Consider the following 21,061-nt stretch of genomic DNA (forward strand, 5'->3'; position numbering starts at 1 on the left):
TTAAGAAATAAAATTTTGTATTCTAACATTCCATGAAAGCCATATGTGTGTTTTCTACAATCTTTTATTTAAAAGTTCTCGTAATTTATCAATGGAACATACTTTTTTCCTTTTAACTATTTTGTGACTGGATAATACTTTTGAAATCTTGTAAGAACTTTATAATAAGCTGAAGTTTCAAGATTTTATCATTATCCTCTTCTGTTTTTCAGTATCTCATCCTATCTCCAACTGTACCAGTTCAATATTAATCAGCTCTTGGACTATTATTATTATTTAATGCAGTCTGTCCAATAGTAGGACATCTCAGCCTTTTTGGAAGTGAGATGGTACATACATACATACACACATACATCCACACATGCATGAATGTAGTAGTGACCATAAAAATAAATTCATATTTCTTATTCTTCAAATAAATATAGTTTTAAAGTGAGACAACAGTGAGGTTAGATGACGAGTACTGACTTCTGAGGGGGGAGGTGTCAGGGAATTTTAAGTAGAGTGATTCTACTAATGTTCTTACAGCAACATCCTTGCATATAATCTCCTCTTCTACAAGGAAAAACGTTTTTACACCTCCCACAGGCACTTTTAGTGGCTCCCTCCTGTGTACTCCCTTAGCACATTGTACACACTCCTTATCAAGTCTTACTGTGTTGTAGTTGTTTATTTACAGGTTTATCTCTTTCACTAGACAGAATTCCTTTAGGGACAGGACAACGTCTTATTCACATTGGGTTCCCTAGTATATATCACAATGCCTACCACATATTTAACATTCAGCTAATGTTTGTCAAATTTAATGCCTTCATTCAATAAGCAATTTTTACAGTCAGGGAATCTGGGAGTGGATGTTGAATGAGAAAATTACCATAGATATCTTTTTTAAAAAGCATACTCCATATTGCATTTTAAAAATGCTTTATAAATTGATTTATACACAGCCTCTCAGTAATGCATCCACTTGCACACATCATTAACTTAGCTAATTCAGAGTCATTATAATTAAAGCACATTGGGGTTCAAATTTATTAAGAAATGTTGAGACATATGAAAAGGCATAGAGTAGTATGACAAATAGTCCTGTGCCCACCATCTAGTTTAAGAAATAAAACATTACTAGTATAGCTAAAGCTCTCTATGTACCTCTCCCCAATTTCATCCCACTTCCATCCCCACTCTGCCAGAGGGTGCGGCTGATCATTCCAGTGCATTTCCGTACACTTTTACTACCTATGTTTATAATCCTGAAGGATGTGTAGCATTTGAAAGATAACATTTGAAAACATTTAAATGGTGAAAATTAAATTATATTTTATTTTGACCTTGATTAAAGAAGATAAATTGTCAGATTACATACCAAACTGACATTTATCATAAATTCTGAAAATATTTGTATAACAATTGGACAAGAAATATCTAGACTTCAGATGATTAAGTTTTTAGAACAAGATGTATAGGCATTGGTGAGTGGCAGACAAGATAGCCAACTAAAAAAAATTCAGGTGTAGATAATTAGTTCTGACGTTTTATGATTTGTGACAAAATGATTTTAAAATGAAGTTTATCTGTCTTAGTTTGTATCAATGAGGGAGGTCCCCTGAAATGCATCCACTCAATCCCTTTGTCAGTGTTTGGACAAATTACTAAAATATCTAGCCCTCTAAAGGCTTTACCCTATTTATAAATTGTAGTTGTTAGCTTCTGCCCCGATTCAGATGTTAGAAATTAGCCTAAAATCTGAGTCCTCATTGAAACAGATTTAGGTAGACTAGCTGCTGAGCCTTTCCAATTCACATTGCTGTAATCTATTCGGTTTCACTGAATGAGATACATGAGGATGCTATAATAAAAACCTTTGATAAAGAGTCCCTAGAGTCAAGGTGTATGCTTAGGGCATTGTGTTTCTCAGTCCATAGAAGTACTTACATAAGTTAAGAAAATACATGCCGATCTCTTCTCAGACGTAGAACTGGTATTCCTGAATATGGCTGTCCCATCAGGAAACTGAGTGGCCTGTGGCCAGAGGAGGTATTGTTTTTCTTTTAAGTTCTTTGTTTTCATGAAAAGGCTCTTTGATTCTCAGAATGTATTTGTTTCAAGGTAATTTAGTTTGAATTCACTCGTGCTCAGCAATCTCCTGAAAAGTTTTACTTAAACTTTTACAGTGTGTGTTTTATAGGCAACCCACACCTGGATAAATTTCAAAGAGTCTTTCATATGACATCTATTTTAATAAGCGCTTGGTTTCTAAAGCCTACCAGGGTCTATCATATGGAACCTTTAATTAATAGCAGTTACCTTTTCAAAACACTAACTTTACCTCTTGGTAACAAATCTTTCTTAATATGATTAAGAGACAAAAGCATAGCTGTCAATTTTTGGTGAGGTGTTTCAACTTCAAAGGAATTTGCCTGTTTGAAAGCTTTCTTGAAGTTTAGATATGCTGCCATCAGGTGGTAGTAATATGTCATATCCCTGTGGCTCCGCAGATGGCACTCTGCTAAAGGTCACCAGTTTACCGCACAAAGATTTATAATCATCAATGCACATAATGGTATATGGAAATTAAAATAACATAGTATATCTGCTATTTTGTCAACAGGAAGGATACATTGAATGGAAGTTTTAAAACAGATACGTATTGCAAGATTCAACTGGACATTTTTTTTCTGTTCTTGATTTACTTTTTTTGGTGAATGAAGCATTTTATTTTATGCCTTATAAATATTTAGAAAATATGGAAAAGTAAAATTTAAAACTTATCTAATTACACCCACCCAAATATAATTGCTATTAACCCCTTGATTCATTTCCTTCCAGTCATTTTTTAAATGCAATTTTAGTAATTTTGTTTCTGTTTTTTGTAGTGCAGTTGGATGGCAAGAAAAGGTATTTGGCTGTAGTAACGTTGTGTATATAGCTTGTATATTTTATAACTTTTAAAATTATAAGCTTTTATAACTACTTCATGACTCCTTACTATTCCACTGATTGAAGTTTTTCATAATTTATATAGTCCTTCACCTCTTAGTAGATAATGTATATTTCTACTATTTACAATGTTCAGTGTTTTATCTCTCCGTTTCATCCACTGCCTATCAAGAGGGCTATTACCGAATTGCATCTATGCTTAAATTTTGTTTCAACACAAAAGAATTTCTAGTTCATCTGAGTAGCTATTTTATATTTCCTCTATCACTTTTTTTACTGCCAGAAAATACGAACTCTCAGTTTTCAACTATGAATGTATAGTCTCTTTGTTATTATTGTCATATCATACGAATGAATTTGTAAATTGTACAAAACCAGGTACCACATATGAAGATTTCAGGGCCTGTAATATTATGAAATAAAGCCATTATCTATATCCTGCCAAAATAACTTTTTCTTCTCTTTTTTATAGCATAGAACATTGCATTAAAGAGATACAGTCCGAAATTAACAAACAATGTCCAGGTGTGCAGCTGCAAACAACAACTGACTGCTTTGAATGGCTAACTAACTATAATTACAGGACATCCAAGTCATCTTTCATTTCCCATGGAGACTTGATAAAATTTCTCAAAACACTGGTAAAGTGAATTTTTGTTTTATCATGAAGTGGGATGAGTAAACAGGGAATACAACTCATTCAATTTCTATATGTAAATATTTATTTGAGTGATCATATTAGCCTACTATACATAGGGGTTTGTGTTTTATGTTCCTATATCCCCATATAATCCACTGAGCTATTTGTTTTAATTTTAACTATGATTTTATCAATAAAATAAAATTTTATGTAAATGGAGATTAAATATTATGATTCCTGGGTGATTTGTGGTATGATATATATCATATCAATACCACAAAATGTATTGATGTGTATCACAGCTGTCTACCAGAAAAGTTCTTATTCATTATATTTTTTATCCATTCCCAACTATTCATTTTTTGTATGCTCATTATTAAGCATGATAAAATCCCCATCGATTGTGTCTATTCGGCCTTGACTATTATTCCCTGCATTCCTAACCTGCAGTCTTACCCAGTTCCTTTCAATCAAGGTAGCAATTTATGCAAGACCACTAAATGATGGGGAATTATTATGTTGGTCATTCTTGATACTGACCACCCTCTATGCTCCAGAAGTTTTTATAACCTTCAACAAGAACAGTTATTTTATCACACTTGTTTCTCCAAGGCTGGCTAGCCTGCAAAAAACAGATTCCCAGAGAAGCAGCACAATTGTTAGAAAGCAGAATTTCTATAGCTATGGTTTTAATTTAATTTTGGGGGAATAAAAGGCACTGTTTTTGTCTAAACATCAAACATTGACTAAGGCAGATGTGGAAAATATCTGGAGGTTGTAGATGGCTTAGGATGACAGAATCAGATGAAAATAGTTTTTGCCTGTTGTTATTATTTCAGATGTCTCTTTAATGTTTACAAAGTAATAAAAGGAAGAGAAAGGAAGACTGTGTGCCCTGAAGCCTTATTCTTTTAAGGAAAGCTCTCACCCATTATCTCCTGAAGGTGGATCCTTGAAGAATAAATATGGATATAGTTATTCCTTTACTTTCTATTAAGAGCCATGATGTAATAATGCTTTCTCATTTAATTAAAAGCAAAAGCTTTTAATTATCTTTTAATCTGTCACACATAAGTCATTCTCTATTCACTGCAGGGCAAAGGCCACCTTAGTTTTTCTCAAATTCATTAGACTGATAGGCTTGTCCCAGTCCTAGGTTTTTTCACATAATTGATCATGTTATTTTAAGGAAGGAACCACATTATTAAAACAGATCCAGATTTAAATGACCTTATTATCAAGTTTCTACATGCCAAAAAATGTCAGTCCTGATGGCATTTTTCATACATCTGTTTTTTTCATAGAAAATTTTTTGTTAATTTTCTAGCAATTTAAATAAGAAACAGAGGTCCTCATTATGGCAGATACACTGAAGTTATTTTCAAAATTTAAGCAATCATACTAAACATATGTTTTAGACCTCTGTAATCTATTATTATTTGTTTAATCAAATATTTATAGTTATTGACCAACTTTAAAAAACCAAGGCAGTGGCGCTAATATGATTCATTTGCTTTATAGAATTTACAGTAATGCTGATGTGTCCTATCTAAGGACCTTTCTTTTCCAGAAGTATCAAAATAACTCAACAGCAGAAGAAGAGAGAGAAAGAAGCTACACAGAGGTCATGTGTACTTTGTGGCTCTCTGGAGTATAGCAGAAAGAATGTGGATGAAGAGAAAGAAGCCAGGGATCCATTCTATAATTCTGTGCCTTACTGTATGTGACTTTTGAAACGTCACTGAAGCATGCCTGATTTTAGTGTCCTTATGTATAAATTGGGTTTTCAAATACATATGCCAAAGAGTTATCATTATGAATAAACCAGGAAATGTTTGTATAAATACTTAAAAAGCATTTATTGGTATAATTATTGGGTATAATTATTTATTACAGATAGAACATTAGACATTGCAAAGCTTACAATGAATGAGAGAAAATTCCTGGAATTTGCCTAGGAATTGTTCATAATTGTGAATCACACATAATGCCTTTGGTATCTTCATCAATAAGAAATTGCAAAGCCAGCCTGATTTTATGCCGCTTGGACCTTGCTTTCATTTCTCTTGTAATCAGCTTGTTTGTACCTAGAGAATATAAACTAATTTCAGTATTAGCTAAAATAGACTTAATTAGGAAAGTCAGCATGGAAGAAGAATGTGTATGTCTAATTCAAAGTCCAAGAAAAAAGTAATTTTTTTGTCTCTTTCTATTCATAATTACACCCACCATTGTTTTCTGCCAGCACAGAAAATATAAAGCAATAATTTCATATCATCTTTTGGGGAACAATTCTGAGAGTATGTTTTTCTCATTTTGGGTTATTTCTTTGGAGAGAATTGAAATATTCTCAGATTAATTTTCAAAGTAAAATTTTTCTTAACACAGTTCTCAAAAAGGAATTTAAATGAAAGTTAAAATCTTTCAATGTATTAAAATTTACTTCTCAGAATGGTATATCTTAGTAACCCCTAGGCACATGCTATATTTAAAGATCTATATTCTAGAATGATTTTAAAGCATTGTATTATATGTTCATTTGGGGTTTTATAATAATAAGTATACTCATTCAAGCATGAAAATTGTCTACCAGGAATTAGGGGCATGATCTTGAATTTATTTTGTCTTAGGAATACATTTTTCAATCAATATTTTACTGTAGATTTGTATTTAGAATTTTAAGCCACAGTTTTGTACAGATCAGGGTATATCGGGTGGATAACAATGAGGGCTAAAAACGATGTCTAGAAATCTAATTGAAAAGATAATCAGCTAGATTTGAAATAAACAATGCAAAGTTTAGTAGACCATAAAAGTTAACATTCTAAAACATCTGAATTGGTTAAATTTCAAATGCAAAAAAAAAAAATGAGGAATTTTAGAGTATTGATTTCAAACTGAAATTATGAAATTGTATATGACTATAGAAATCATTTTTTCTATTACACTTAATCACATTTCTAATGTTATTTCATTAGCAAGATTTGTTGAAGAACGAACAAAATCAAGAAGAAATGATATTGGATTTACTTTGGGACCTCTCCTACCACAGCAGCGTTTCGTTCCCGTCGACTCTAAGTGGAACATCTTTCCATTTCCTCTCTAGGACGTCTCTTCATTCTGTTGAAGATAATTCCTCTATGGATGTCAAGTCGATATGGGATGATATAAGACTGCATCTTCGACGCTTCTTAGTGAGCAGATTACAAAGCCATAATGAAATAAACAATTCACAGCAAAAAATTTTATTGAAAAAGCAGTGCTTACAACAACTCTTGTTTCTTTATCCAGAATCAGAAGTTATAATCAAATACCAAAACATACAAAGTAAACTGTTGGCTAATCTTCTGCAGAACTGCTTTCCTTCTTACAGCAGAGATTCAAATTTAGATGTAATAGTTCATGGATATCAAAGTACAATGCTTAAGTTATACTTAATAATAAAAGAGGATTTTAACACACTATGTGAAATTTTAGCTCCATCCTCAACGGTGAAATTCATTAAAGAAACTTACCTGGATACTGTTACAGAAGAAATGGCAAAATTTCTTGAAAGTTTTTGTGAGCTGCAGTTCAGAGAAAATGCTGTTCGTGTGGTTAAAACAAGCAAGAGCTCCAGCAAGCATAGAGGAGCAGTGCATGCTTTGGGTTAGTGACATTTAAAATTTTTGTTTGGTTTGACTTAAGTCTTTTAATATTTTTAATTTTCTAAGATTTTTTCTATTTGGTTAAATCTCACTGCAAACTTGAAAATTAGTAAATGAATGTAATGAAATTTTGCAGTATACATTTCTCTTATGCATTTTTTTCTATAATTATAGTTATAGAAGTATTTTCTTTCTTGTTAAATTGTTAAAGATATTGGAAATATAAGCCAAAAATATTTCAAATAAGAGTTTAATTTCTCTTGATTGCATATGACAAACAGTATTTGTGAAACTGTGTGTGTATACACACATATATATAACTGAGTATATACGCTTATACACATATAAGCTTCTTTATCTGCTTATTAAATATACACATATATAATAAGCATATATACTCAGTTATGTATATGTACATTTAGTTATATACGTAACTCAGAAAAGTATGATTTTTAATCTATTGTATCTTCCAAAGCCAAAGCATTATTAGGTAAAAAGAATTATTGAAAATTTGCTGAAATTTGCAGTAACTAAAATTGGAAATTTAAAAGTTGTAATATTTTAGTTAGTCAACTCTAATAATGAGCAACTATGAAATACTATAATTATAAAATTGGTATTGTAATTGATTAGGAAGGTATAACATTTTAACTAGAGCTATTTTAAAAGTTTCTCTACTATTTTTTCTATAAGGATGTATACAAATAAAAGATAGTTTGGAAATTTCTATTTTATTCATAAGGTAAAGGAAAAAACAGGAAAGAAAGGGAAAGAAGTATTGTGATCATTAATAACTTTTCTTGTTGTGGCTGTAATTTTCCTACCAGTGGAGAAAAATCAGGGTAAAAATAGGATTATTTCTAAGATTATCATTAGTTATGCTTTCATATAAAATCTGTGGTATATTTCTGAATAAGTTCATAAACTATATGGCTTAAGTATTTGAAAATTATTATTTAGTGAATTATTATGGATCTTTGAATTTACAATCATCTTTTAAAAATTCCTATAGCTGCCTATACTTGTGCATATCTTCATTAATAAAATTTCAGATGACCAAATTAACGTGATATATGAAACTTCAAACTGTTTAATATTTTGTCTTAAAATTTTAATTTTCCTCCAGAAGCTATATCACATTGCAGAAGAGAGATGCATCTGCCAAATTCGGTTATGGCAAAATACAAAGTCAGTTAATTTAGGAACATTATGATTTTGCTCAAAGCAAATAGACTTTTATTTTAATTGTTAACACATAAATTTTTAAATGCATCTCATTAGTGCACTTGTTTTCTAAAATTTTTATATTCTCTGAAATAAAATCCAGCTTACTTGTAAAGTCTTTTCAATACGAAAGTTTTATATGTGCTAAATATAGTTTATAACAGAAGAAAAGATCCATATGGTTGAAAATGTGTGTAAGTTGCTATGGAGTCTTTAGGGCTGATATTGAAGTGTTTTCTCATTCATGAGAGAAAACTATATGTGTCCTCTTTAACACCAGAATTTGAAGCATTTTCCATAAGGGTAGGTGCATAGAATCTTTCCCAAGCTCCTTTATCTGAACTTTGGTATAAAACAATAGTTAAGTGAGCACTTTCCATATGCCAAGCGCTGTGCTAATGACAACCCATTCCTATTATCCCAATTTCATGAACACAGAAAGAAACTTAGAAAGATTAACTTGCCCTGATCATGTTGTATGAAATCAGGATTGATACTTGGAATTCATATGCAGATCTTTCTATTTCTGGGACCCATGTTCTCAAGCACCATGCTATTGGGCCTTGTCTTACAAGTGTAGAATTAAATGATCTGTCACCTGTAAAAGAAATTTCAAACACTGTTCAAGTGGGCTGCCTGCAAATAAATTCAGTTCAGCTGTATTGACCACCTACCATAAGAAAGGCATTGAGCAGCTACCGTGTTCTGTGCTAGACACGGTAAGGGGAAGAAAACTAAATTAGTCGCTACTGCTGCTGCCGTATGAGACCTGCTAAACTAACTCAACAGATCAGCTGTTGTTCACTAATATTTGACCAATGATCATGTTTTGTTTATTAAGGAAATACATCTTTGAGATGAGCAACAATGGCTTGAATGGGTTGTATTATATTATCTTTAATCTATGTCTGTATCTTTATGCTCATGAAATCTTTCTATTTTACCTGAAATTATAGAAAGGACAATCCTTAAGTAACAGCAACATGTATTGACTCACACATTGATGTGCATTATCTCATTTAAACCTTCTAACCTACCAAACAAGGTAGATACCATTATTTATTATCTCCACTTTACAGTGAGGAAACTAAGACATAGAGATGTTAAGTAATTTGCTCTAGGTCATAGAGTGAAGCCAGGATTCAAACTCATTATCTGTCTGACTCAGAGCCCTTCCTGTGTTGCTATAATCTACTGACTGCAAAACAGGATAGAAATAGCACATTTCTTTTAAAAACATTTCTCTGAATCCTCTGTATACTTTTTCAACTTCAGTGTAGTCATTGTTTGCTTCTTCTCCAAACTATTTAAATAATTTAAAATAAATTTTAATTTATTTAAATTCAAATAATCCTAATCTAAATGTATATGATTGAAATGATTATAATTTCTATTTAGTGATTTTAAGCAGGCTTTGTATGTATGCTATAGTCTTAATGAGCTAATGTCTTGCCTTTCCATGCTTATACCTTAATGAGCTAAGGCAGTTTGGATCTATTCAATCTTTAGTTGCTTCTGATTTTGTACTTAGGTTAAGAATTGGTTGTTCTTTCCAGAATGGCCTATACATTTTCCATCTACCCATCTGTTATCTATCTATCTGTCTATCCATCTATCTATCTGTCTGTCTGTCTAATTCGATTACTTATTATATGTATAAGACTTTACAAGCCTTTACATATTTGGATTCACTTAATCTTCTGAATAGCCTTTTATATTATTTACACTTCATATATGAGAATACTGAGATTCAGAGAGGTAAATGTTTTCCAAGTCTACACAGATAATAAGCCAAAGAAAGGAGATTTCTGTGTTTGCAATTATTTGGTATATCAGCTTGATATGCCACTAAACTCTGTGTCAAAAGCTGTGCAAAACAGCATGATAGTTAGCATTAAAAATAATTTACCACTTTTACTTTTTTTGTTTTTTTGAGTTGCAGTTTTGCTCTTCTTGCCCAGGCTAGAGTGCAATGGCACGATCTCGGCTCGCTGCAACCTCCGCCTCCTGGGTTCAAGCGATTCTCCTGCGTCAGGCCTCCCAAGTAGCTGGGATTACAAGCATGCACCACCATGCCCGGCTAATTCTGTATTTTTAGTAGAGATGGGGTTTCGCCACGTTGGTCAGGCTGGTCTCCAACTCCTGACCTCAGGTGATCCACCCACCTCAGCCTCCCAAAGTGCTGGGGTTACAGGTGTGAGCCACTGTGCCTGGCCACATTTTCTTTTTTAATCGTTACATTATTTCTGTCTTCTACACTGATTCAGTGTTTTGCTTTTCTTTTTTATTGATAATGATTCAGAACCCAGTTATGATTTGCTAGTGTTATTAACTTAGACACTCACTGGGGATAGTTTTTACGATGCTCGTCTATGCTATGTTATGCTATGCTATGCTGGGCTATGCTATGCTGTGCTATCTGTGCCATGGTGTGCTATGTTATTCTACCAGTTGGCCTTTCCGGTGATTGTATTTCCCTGGGCACCCCAGAGTGCATTGTCTGCCACTAATTCAGGTTTTCGAGTACATATATTTAAAATATGGTGACAATCTCTCTAGCCATTTTTCTGTGATAAGGTACCATACAGAAAATTTTATTTACATATAAGCTTATCATTAGACTTAATCCACAACTTGGTATTGTATGGTAACTTTTTTTCTCCTTTATATTCAGTTTTGAATGTTTTGTTTCTTAGAGAGCATATGCTGCTTTAATATTACAATACATTTAGAAGTGTAACGCTTGTATGTTTTGTTATTTGAAAAAAAGATGAAATAATGTTAACATAAATATTACAGGATCTTTTTGATTTGATGATCTTTTATAGAAGAGAACAATATTGTTCTTACAGATACTCTTACAAAGTTTCCAGAGTGATTTAAGAAGCAAGACTTTCTCAATAGCCGATTTTGTTCATCTGTATTCTTGTATAGTTTCTCTAATTTATTTGTATGTATTTATTTTTTTTTGAGACAAAGTCTCCTTCTGTTGCCCAGGCTGGAGTACAATGGCACAATCTCTGCCCACTGCAACCTCTGCCTCCTGGGTTCAAGCAATTCTCTTGCCTCAGCCTCCCAGGTAGCTGGGATTACAGATGCCTGCCACCATGCCCAGCTAATTTTTGTATTTTTAGTAGAGACGGGATTTCACCATTCTGCCCAAGCTGGTCTCAAATGCCTGACCTCAGGCGATCCACCCACCTTGGCCTCCCAAAGTGCTGGGATTATAGGCGTGAGCCACCACACCCGGCTAGTTTCTCTAATGTTAGGAAAATTATTATTTCATAAAGGTTTATGCTATAATATTTTTTTCATTTAGCTTATAAGGCTTTATAGTCAGAACAGCTTTCAAAAAGCTAGAAATTAGCAATTAGCATTTTGATTATAACCTAATTTGGAATTATCTGGAAAGTTAGATCCATATATACAATTGTACACATATCATCTACGTTTCAGGAGAACCAGTGCCATTCTTATATTGTAACATTTTACTATATTTATATTTGGACTAGTTATGTGATCAAATTAATTTTACTTTTAAAATTATATTTCTATGGATTTAAGTAAATGCTACATTTCTCAATGTTCAAAAAAGAAAAGATTATTTATATATGGTAAATTTCAGTTAAATAAATCCTCTGTATTTTAATATGAAAAGATAGAATTAGGAGATTTAAATTCTAGGATAAACTCCATGACCCTCATATATCCTATCTTTAATTTTCTTGAGGTTATTGTTAGGTCGAAAAGGACGACTTAAGAGAATATGATAAACACCTTTGAATATTTGAAAGATTCCTAAAATCTGCTCTGGATGAAAGGTTGATCTGAATCACCTCTAAGGCACCTTTTTTTTTTTTCATAGTCCCTTGTTCTTTTGGTTAAGGAAGATTGGAGATGAGGGAAATGAATCCCTCAAGGAATGAAAAGATCCTTCAAGATAACGAAGTCCCTCAAACCAAAGAGACGATAGACTTCTTGACTAGGGAGACACAAGATCACTATTGGAAAGCAGGCCAATCAAAATCCACTCTGTTCTCTCTTCCACTCAAGTAGCTCTGACCATTTGAATGCTGATATCATGAAAGATGAAAAAGTATACTGAAGCCAACTCTGAAAAGTTGGGTATTGTCCCTATTTTATAGATACAGAATCTGTGGTTTGGACAAGCTAAGTAGAATTAAAGTCTGGTGAAGGCTTACTTTTTGGTTTATAAAGGCAGTCTTCTCTCTGTGTCCTCACGTGGTAGAAGGGGCAAGGGAGTTCTCTGTGGTCTCTTTTATAAGGACACTAATCCCATTCATGAGGGCTCTACTCTCATCACCTATCCCTCTCAAAGCCCTACCTCCAAATGCCACCACCCTGGGGCTTAGGATTTTAACATAAGAATTTTGGAGGGACACAAACATTCAGTCCACAACAGGGGAAATCTGTGTCTTTTACACTTAGGACTGTTAAAAATCTTGGTCTGAAATTACATTTTCTGAATATAGACTGATTTCTCTGCACAGACATTTATACAGGAGCAACTGCTAGCAACTTTTGAGAGTTAAACCAATCATTCCTCTGCATGCCACACTTGAAAATGAGAAAATAATCCTTAGCTTTAAAATGTTTAAAAGTTATTACGGATTTCTAGTCAGAAATTATTTTGCCTCTGCCATTTTTAAAATTGCATTTCGATTCCTCTGTTTATACACATATTTTTAATTTGCTTCTAGTCTTACCAAAACACTCATAAGAACATGATGGTTGGGCTATCTAAATGGAGATCTAAAATTGCACATGTAAGGAAATGAAAAGTTACTTAAAATGATGTAGAATAACTATGTTGTTGTCTCAATCAAAAACAAAACCTGTCAATGTTTGCTTTCACAACTCCTTTTCAACACTGAATAAAGACAGGAAACCCTTGTCTATTATTTAGAAAAGTATAGTTTACCCTATTTCTAGTTTAGTCTCTTTTGTAACAGAACAATAAGTACCCAAGTTAGCAGGTAAGTGCAAGTCAGAAATGAGAATCTAATATGGCCTTTGAAATTACGATGCCAGTGAAATAAAAAAGACTAAGTAATATGAAGTTTTGATACTTAGAATTCTATAACATGGTCTTACTGAGCTCATCTAGAATAAATGGCTTTATACTGTTTGTCCTTCAAGGTAGAAATTAAGTTAAAATTTTAGTGTTAGCATTTTCACTAGCAAAAGGCACAACATGGTGTAATTATTGGAGTGGACAATAATCTATTCTGAAAAGAAGAGAAATTGCCTCCAAATTTTATGATGATCGTTGTCAAAGAAAGCTATATTGTTAAATTGTTTTATAGTGCCCTCATACACCTTTTTTCCCAAACCATACTGAAATCAATTATAATCATCATTGTTAACATTCTTTTTGTAGTGCAATAAAACAGTAACCCTTCAGCTATCTGAAGAGGGTGTACTTTTAATGGGCATTTTTCTTATAATTTTTCTTAGTCATGATCACAAAAGCCATAAAGTTCCCAGTTATGGTATATGGTTCTAGTTAGTGGAGGCTGGACCCTGGAGAGAAATAGGAAAATGCAGCAATCACGGCCTCTTTAAGATTTAATAGCTAAACTCGAATGTGGAATCAGTATGTAAAAATGACACAAATCTTTGCTCGAACTTACGGACAAGCTATTACTGCACAGATTTGATTGAAGCTTCACCTCCAGTAGTTTCTCTAAAGAGACTTGTGCTGTCTTTATTGAGTTTAAGCAGTTGGTCTTAATATCTTTATTTGATTAAACATATGCAAATTTTGGAAGCTTTCTGTGTTAATGGGCAAGTGATCCTCTCAGGCTTTGCCTTGTTTCTGTGACTCAGAGACAAGAAAATATAAAGTCTAAGTCCTTTCTATTTTTATGAAACCTGTTTGTAGGGATTTGAGTTACAGAAAAATACATACTTTCTTTACATTTATAACTATAACTAACAACAGGGCTACTAAATAGGAAATTTAGTGAAGATCACTCAGCCATGAACCAATGTGAGTTTGCTTTTAGTATTTTATTAAATTTTATTCATGTACCAAGGTTGCTAGGACACAAAAAGGGAACCAGAAATCAGACAGTTGTTTAAAAACATGAAACACCCTGATAAGGTTTGCATCCTTGTGGTTTTCTCTGCTGCCCTGATAGTTCTTTAAGGTTCTGTCATTTTCAATCAACAGAGAGTACATGTGATCAGTATATGTGATAAACTTGTCAATGCCTCTTTAAAGCAGGATTCCCTGACCTATTCAAGTCAGACCCCCCTGCTTCATTTCAAGTATCATCTTGATAAGACAGAGCTATGTCACAGGCAGCTGTGTATAGCCAGCTCAGTCTACAACTAATTTGTGCAGGAAAAAATTAAATCAGGAGGTAAATTATTTCATGATTGCTCATTCCCAACAGAGTTGGGCATCATTCTGAAGAAAATATCAAATAATTGGTTTCAGGCCGTGTCAGACACATGCAATTCCCTTCTCTAATGGCTGTGTGTGGTAGCACCAGGCCTCAGGGGTCAGCAAGGAACTGGAAATAGCTTAGTGCCAGGCTCGGCAATAGAGAGACGGAGCACATAGGAAATGAAGTGGCAATAAGTGCAATCCATAGGGGAAATGTGCTTCACTTGGAGTTTAATATATCGGTTCAGAATCTGGCAGGAAGCCATGCAACAATTGTTTACCTTTTTGTCAGCATCTGCATCTGTTCTGTTTTGTAAACAGCACTTAACTCTCAGTCAGTAAATGCTGGAATCAATAACAACTGTTAAGGGATTTCCTTACTCCCCCCTTTTTTTTCATATTCTAAAACAAATGCACACTACAAACAATGTTTGCCTTAGATTAACAAGGAACAGACATTAACAGGGTCAAAGGAATTTGGTTGGGAACATTTTATAGCTTCTTGGGTGTACAGTAATTATATCTGTGTGATTTGAATGTATTTTGTAACCTATCCAAATTAAACTGTTAAAAAAAATTCTAGCAAGCAGTAATGAAGATGATTTTTTATAATTATCTTAAGTACTGTGTATAGAAAACTGCTGGCACCGTTTGTAATAATTTAGTTCTGTGCAATATTGTGTATTACAGCTGCTATGCAGAAATATTAAGTTGCCTTTTGCAGTTTTAGGAAATTAGTGATTATATCCAGCAGTACTAATTATTTTAAACATACAGTTAGTAAAAAAAAAAAAAAATTACATACCACAGTGAGACATAAAAAAGGATTGATCTGTGACTAGTGCCTATAAAACTAAGTATATCATTAGTAAATGAAAAAGAAAAAGGAATACTACTTTTAAGTTCACTGTCTTCAGGACAGACTGACTAGATGAATGCTGTCATAAATACAGCATTATTACAATAGTTATCGGCATCACTTAAAACTGAATATCACTAAGATCAGAGGAGCACGTTATTGCTAGAGGGATTTATGCTGCATCTCTTCATGCTCTACTTTGGAAATTTACTTCAAAATTTCCACATATACAATTGCTAAGTTGCCTTGTTTTTATTTTATTAAACTACTTCATATCTGATTTAACCTAACCGTAATTCTGTGTTCAGAACTTTGTTTTCTTCTGCTTTTCCTTGTATAGTAAGCCTTAAATCTTAGGCTTTTCCATTTTTTTTTCTCAGAAGTATGATTTCTTTGAATTCCCATTTCTCAGAAGTATGATTTTAATTGGATTCCCATTAACCACAAATAAAATTTGAGAATTGACTAGGTCACTGAGTCAAGATTTGCATTATTTTGTCTTTCTTTATTTTATATGTCAGTGTTTGGTGTGAATTTTTCAATTTTCTTAACTATCATTTTGCTAATTCACCTCTTTAAATTACCTTGGCCAAATCATTTTTGATAGTCTGTCAGGTTTTTTTGTTTTTTTTGTTTGTTTGTTTGTTTGTTTGTTGTTTGTTTTGATATGGAGTCTCGCTCTGTCGCCAGGCTGGAATGCAGTGGTGCAGTCTCAACTTCCTGCAACCTCCACCTCCCGGCTTCAAGGGATTCATTCCCCTGGCCTCAGCCTCCCGAGTAGCTGGGACTACAGGTGCGCACCACTAAGCCTGGCTAAGTTTTTGTATTTTAGTGGAGATGGGGTTTCACCATGTTGACCAAGATGGTCTGCGTCTCCTGACCCCGTCGTCTGCTTGCCTTGGCCTTCCAAAGTGCTGGGATTACAGGTGTGAGCCACCACACTCGGCCATTCTGTCAGTTTTTAATAAAATATATTTAATTCAAAATAAGAATTTGAGAATTTGGATAATATTTTTATTACTCCTTTTGAGACTAGAAGATATTTTGACTTCATTTTCTTAACTAGTCATAATATTCATTTTTTTGGTATTTTGTGTATGATGATATTAGTATATCGTAATGTACATACAATTATGAGTTCTATGCACATGTAAATTCATTGTTATCACCTCAAATGTCTAGATTTTGGTCATCATAATAAGAATTACAATCCATATTTCATAAATTTGTACTGAAACTGGTTTATTCCAATGAAGTACAGTGTGTCTTCAGGCCACAACTTCATTTTTATAAGTATATTCTATCCAAAGATAGAGAACCTACTTTATTAATCCATTCCATTATGACATTTACATGATTCAGTAAAAATGAAATAACATTTAAAGCAATTATATGCCCTGATTTGTAAATATATATTTTTTAAAAGTATATTTAATAGTTTTGTCTCCAAATCAGAACCTGCCATTGAAAATCATGGACAAAATTTAGAAGCCAACTTTCACCCTTTTGTAATCACTTCCTTTATTGAGGGAAAAATGATCACACATTACTAGACTATCTCTCTACAAATTTAAATAATATAAAAGTGAAAAAATTCCATATTCACTTCCATAGTTTGTGCTTTGCCTCTTCAATAGGAATTAATATCTCACTTTTGTCATCTTATGTTAAATATTCTAAATCACATCGTAATCATTTAGTATGCAAGTTTTAAACTTTTCAATGATGGAAATTTTCTTACCACAGGTCAAAGTGTTCAGTTTTTTAGTTCTTAAAATAATCAAAGTAGCTAGCCTGCATTTATGTTATCATTAAAGTTAACTATCTCCAACAGGTCTTGAAAAATTGTAGTGGTTAACACAGTATATCCTGATAGACTAGGTAAGGCTTTCATGGTGGATGGGTAGTACCTATTGATCACTGGCTAATTTTTAAAAATTGATTGTTAAAGGTAGCCCTTTGGCCCTTTGTTGTATTAGGTGAAGGCAATAATCATTATTCCCTAAGCAAAGGGAAAATTAAGTGCTAATTAGCAAGTATGAAGTGTGCAATAGTAGTTAGAATATAAGGAGTATTTTCCCACTGGTAGCAAATGCTACTTGGAGACAAGAGTCAATAGATTGATTGCTGATAGCTAAATGTATTTTTCAAACCCAAGGAAGTAATATTAACTCAGGACTTTCAGTTTATGAGACTGACATGCTGCCAGCTGTGCTAAGAGGACAGAACCTCCAAAAAGTAGTATTAAATGTCATGAGGTAGAATGACTCAACATTATAGCAAAGTGTCTGTTTTGAAATCTTGTAATAAAATTAGAATTTTCTGGTAAATTATTTTAGGATTTATCTCATGCAATTATTATTTACATGTAGTATCTTTACCATTAATTTGACCTTTTTCTTTAATAACTTGAAATCTCTATTCAGTTAGTTTTATTTCCTTGTTTTTTATTTAAGACAAATCTTTGAAAAAAAGACAGATGTAGCCGTCTTCATACTAGTTGTAAAAGAATCTGAATGTAATTAGCTTTCATAGTCATCAAATGAGTGTTGCTTAGTTATCTATGTTTTCACCATTTGAGTCATCTAATCTTTATTGGTGATGTAGGGGGGCTGACATATTTTATGCTCTTAGTTCTGCCATAACTGATTTAATCTTGAAAATTGGCCTTTCAGATATTTTAGGTTGATATCCCCATGAAATAAAGGGATGAAGACTTATGAGATTAACTTTTTTTTTTTTTTTTTTTTTAAAGACAGAGTCTCTCTTTGCCACCCAGGCTGGAGTGCAGTGGTGTCATCTCGGCTCACTGCAACCTCTGCCTTCTGGGTTCAAACAATTCCCATGCCTTAGCCTCCCCAGTAGCTAGGACTACAGGCACACACCACCAAGCCTGGCTAATTTTCTTGTATTTGTAGTAGAGATAGGGTTTCACTGTGTTGGCCAGGCTGGTGTGAACTCCTGACCTCAAGTGATCCACCCATCTCAGCCTCCCAAAGTGCTGGGATTACAGGTGTGAGCCACCGTGCCTGGCCTGAGATTAACTTTTTAAAATATCACATGGGTGAACTGGGCACGGTGGCTCATGTCTGTAATCCCAGTACTTTGGGAGGCCAAGGAGGGCGGATCACAAGGTCAGGAGTTCGAGACCATCCTGGCCAACATGGTGAAACCCCCATCTTTACTAAAAATACAAAAATTAGTGAGGCATGGTGGCATGCACCTGTAATCCCAGCTACTTGGGAGTCTGAGGCAGGAGAATTGCTTGAACCTGGGAAGCAGAGTTTGCAGTGAGCTGAGATTACGCCACTGCACTCTAGCCTGGGTGACAGAACAAGACTCCATCTCCGAAAAAAAAAAAAAATCACATGGGCATAATTCTAAATGTTAACTTAGATTTATAATAAATATAGGAGAATTCTAATCAGGCAGCCTATGTTAATAAAGATTTGTAATTTCTCTGGGAAAGAACAGATATGTACTTTTTTTCAATAGCTAGAATTTACACATGCTAAGATAAAATCTGGCCTTCATGTTGAATCACTCACAAAAATAAGATTATTTAATACCATTTTGGAATCACTCATGCCACTTGGGACACAAATAAAGGAGCACAGGCTATTTCCCTAATTTATCATAAGCCTTTTGGAGTCTTCTAGCCTGCAAGGGAATTCCAAGCATTTAAGTTTCACTTTGATAAAACTGGGCATCTGGGCCCACTAAGCAACTATCATGGCTGCTTTGATCCTCTTGCTTGGTGTGAGTGAGAGCACATTCAGCTAATGATTACAGAGAGGTGCTTCACAGCGTTCACTCCAGCTAATTGTCTGTTGTCCCTCTACCTATTTGAGGTAATTCAGTATACGGCTAAGACAGCCTTTATTCATATACAAAATTCCCATTTATTGCTCAAATTTGCTTCTTTCTTGTTACTTACAATGAAAAAACAAGGAGAAATGTGATCCTGTCAACAAACGCCTTATTTAAGATATCTTAAGGGCTCTGATAATCACCTCTTTATGTGCTTTGTTGGAAGTAGAGCAATTTTAAGCTGATCGAATTGAGCCCCTTTCTCTCTTAGGTCCGTCTGCATTTTGGGTCCATATCAATGATCATTGTCCTTGATACACAGGCTGGAGTCATAGGCTTCTTCTGCTGCATGCTCTTTCAGTGCCTTGCTACTTTTTTTTTTTTTTTTTTTTTTTTTGAGACGGAGTCTCGCTCTGTCACCCAGGCTGGAGTGCTGTGGCCGGATCTCGGCTCAATGCAAGCTCCGCCTCCCGGGTTCATGCCATTCTCCTGCCTCAGCCTCCCGAGTAGCTGGGACTACAGGCGCCGCCACCTCGCCCGGCTAGTTTTTTGTAGTAGTTTTTAGTAGAGACGGGGTTTCACCGTGTTAACCAGGATGGTCTCGCTCTCCTGACCTCGTGATCCGCCCGTCTCGGCCTCCCAAAGTGCTGGGATTACAGGCTTGAGCCACCGCGCCCGGCCTGTGCCTTGCTACTTTGAACTAAAGATGAAGTCTAGCTCTGAGCACTCTGAGCTTCCTGGAAGATGGCCAAGATTGGAGAATGCAGAGTAGGCTCTTCTTCCTTAGGAAGATATTCATATTTGCTTCCCAAGTGGCAGGACTTTCCTTTGGAACCCTTGGGAAAGATCGGAGAGGTTCTTGTATTGGTCTTCTCTAAGGCAACCAAGAAGGGAAGTAATAATGTTTCAGTCATGAGCATGAGTATGGAAGCAAGAATGATATTGTCAGATGATGGAGAAGTAGTATTAGTGCTATGGGAAGAGCTAAAGCAGAGGTGAGACATTCCTGTCAACAACGTTCTATTCAGGCGAGGACATGTGTCCTGATTTGTAGGACAGTGGGGTCTCACCAAGGTCCTTCTCAGTCAAGGAAGACAACCAGGTTCTATGTTCACGAGGGAGGGAATGGGACCAGAGAAGTGGATTCACTTCCAAAATGTACACCAGGAGCATTTCTGGAGCCTGGTTTGTTTTTCTTTGCTTCAGAAATAATATACATTTGTGAAAATTAAAGCTTTATGAAAGCCTGGAATGTGTTTCCTCAGTATTAGCAAGGAGAAAGAAGTGATAAAATTGAGATTGTTTAGATTGTTCAAGGAACCATTATAGGGAATTCATTTATTTACCAGTTAGGAGATAATGTGAAAAGGGCCTAGATTTACATTGTGGAAACAGGAAAAAAGAGAAAAACTGAAAATTTGAAAACATATTAAAGTATTTTTACTTTTTGTATAGTCTTTAGTGCACCATGTAAAGTTATGCTAAATATATATATATATATATTTTTTTTTTTTTTTTTTTTTTTTTTT

The 21,061-nt window shown here is 34.1% G+C and overlaps 1 protein-coding gene across 2 annotated transcripts in view; it reads left to right on the forward strand.

Moving 5' to 3' along the window:
* Positions 1-21,061, forward strand: part of KIAA0825 (KIAA0825 ortholog) — a 244,310-nt gene that overhangs the window by 87,403 nt on the left and 135,846 nt on the right. Inside the window, exons 4-5 of one of the 2 annotated variants that reach the window (XM_017880120.1) lie at positions 3,410-3,578; positions 6,556-8,294. In XM_017880120.1, the coding sequence (XP_017735609.1) occupies positions 3,410-3,578; positions 6,556-7,230 (844 nt within the window). In that variant the 3' untranslated portion in view covers positions 7,231-8,294. Of the gene's footprint in view, positions 1-3,409; positions 3,579-6,555; positions 8,295-21,061 lie in introns of those variants that run through there. The other variant, XM_017880119.1, reaches the window with a different exon arrangement.

Source organism: Rhinopithecus bieti, unplaced genomic scaffold, assembly GCF_001698545.2.
Source record: "Rhinopithecus bieti isolate Rb0 unplaced genomic scaffold, ASM169854v2 scaffold_12189, whole genome shotgun sequence".
NCBI lineage: Eukaryota > Metazoa > Chordata > Mammalia > Primates > Cercopithecidae > Rhinopithecus > Rhinopithecus bieti.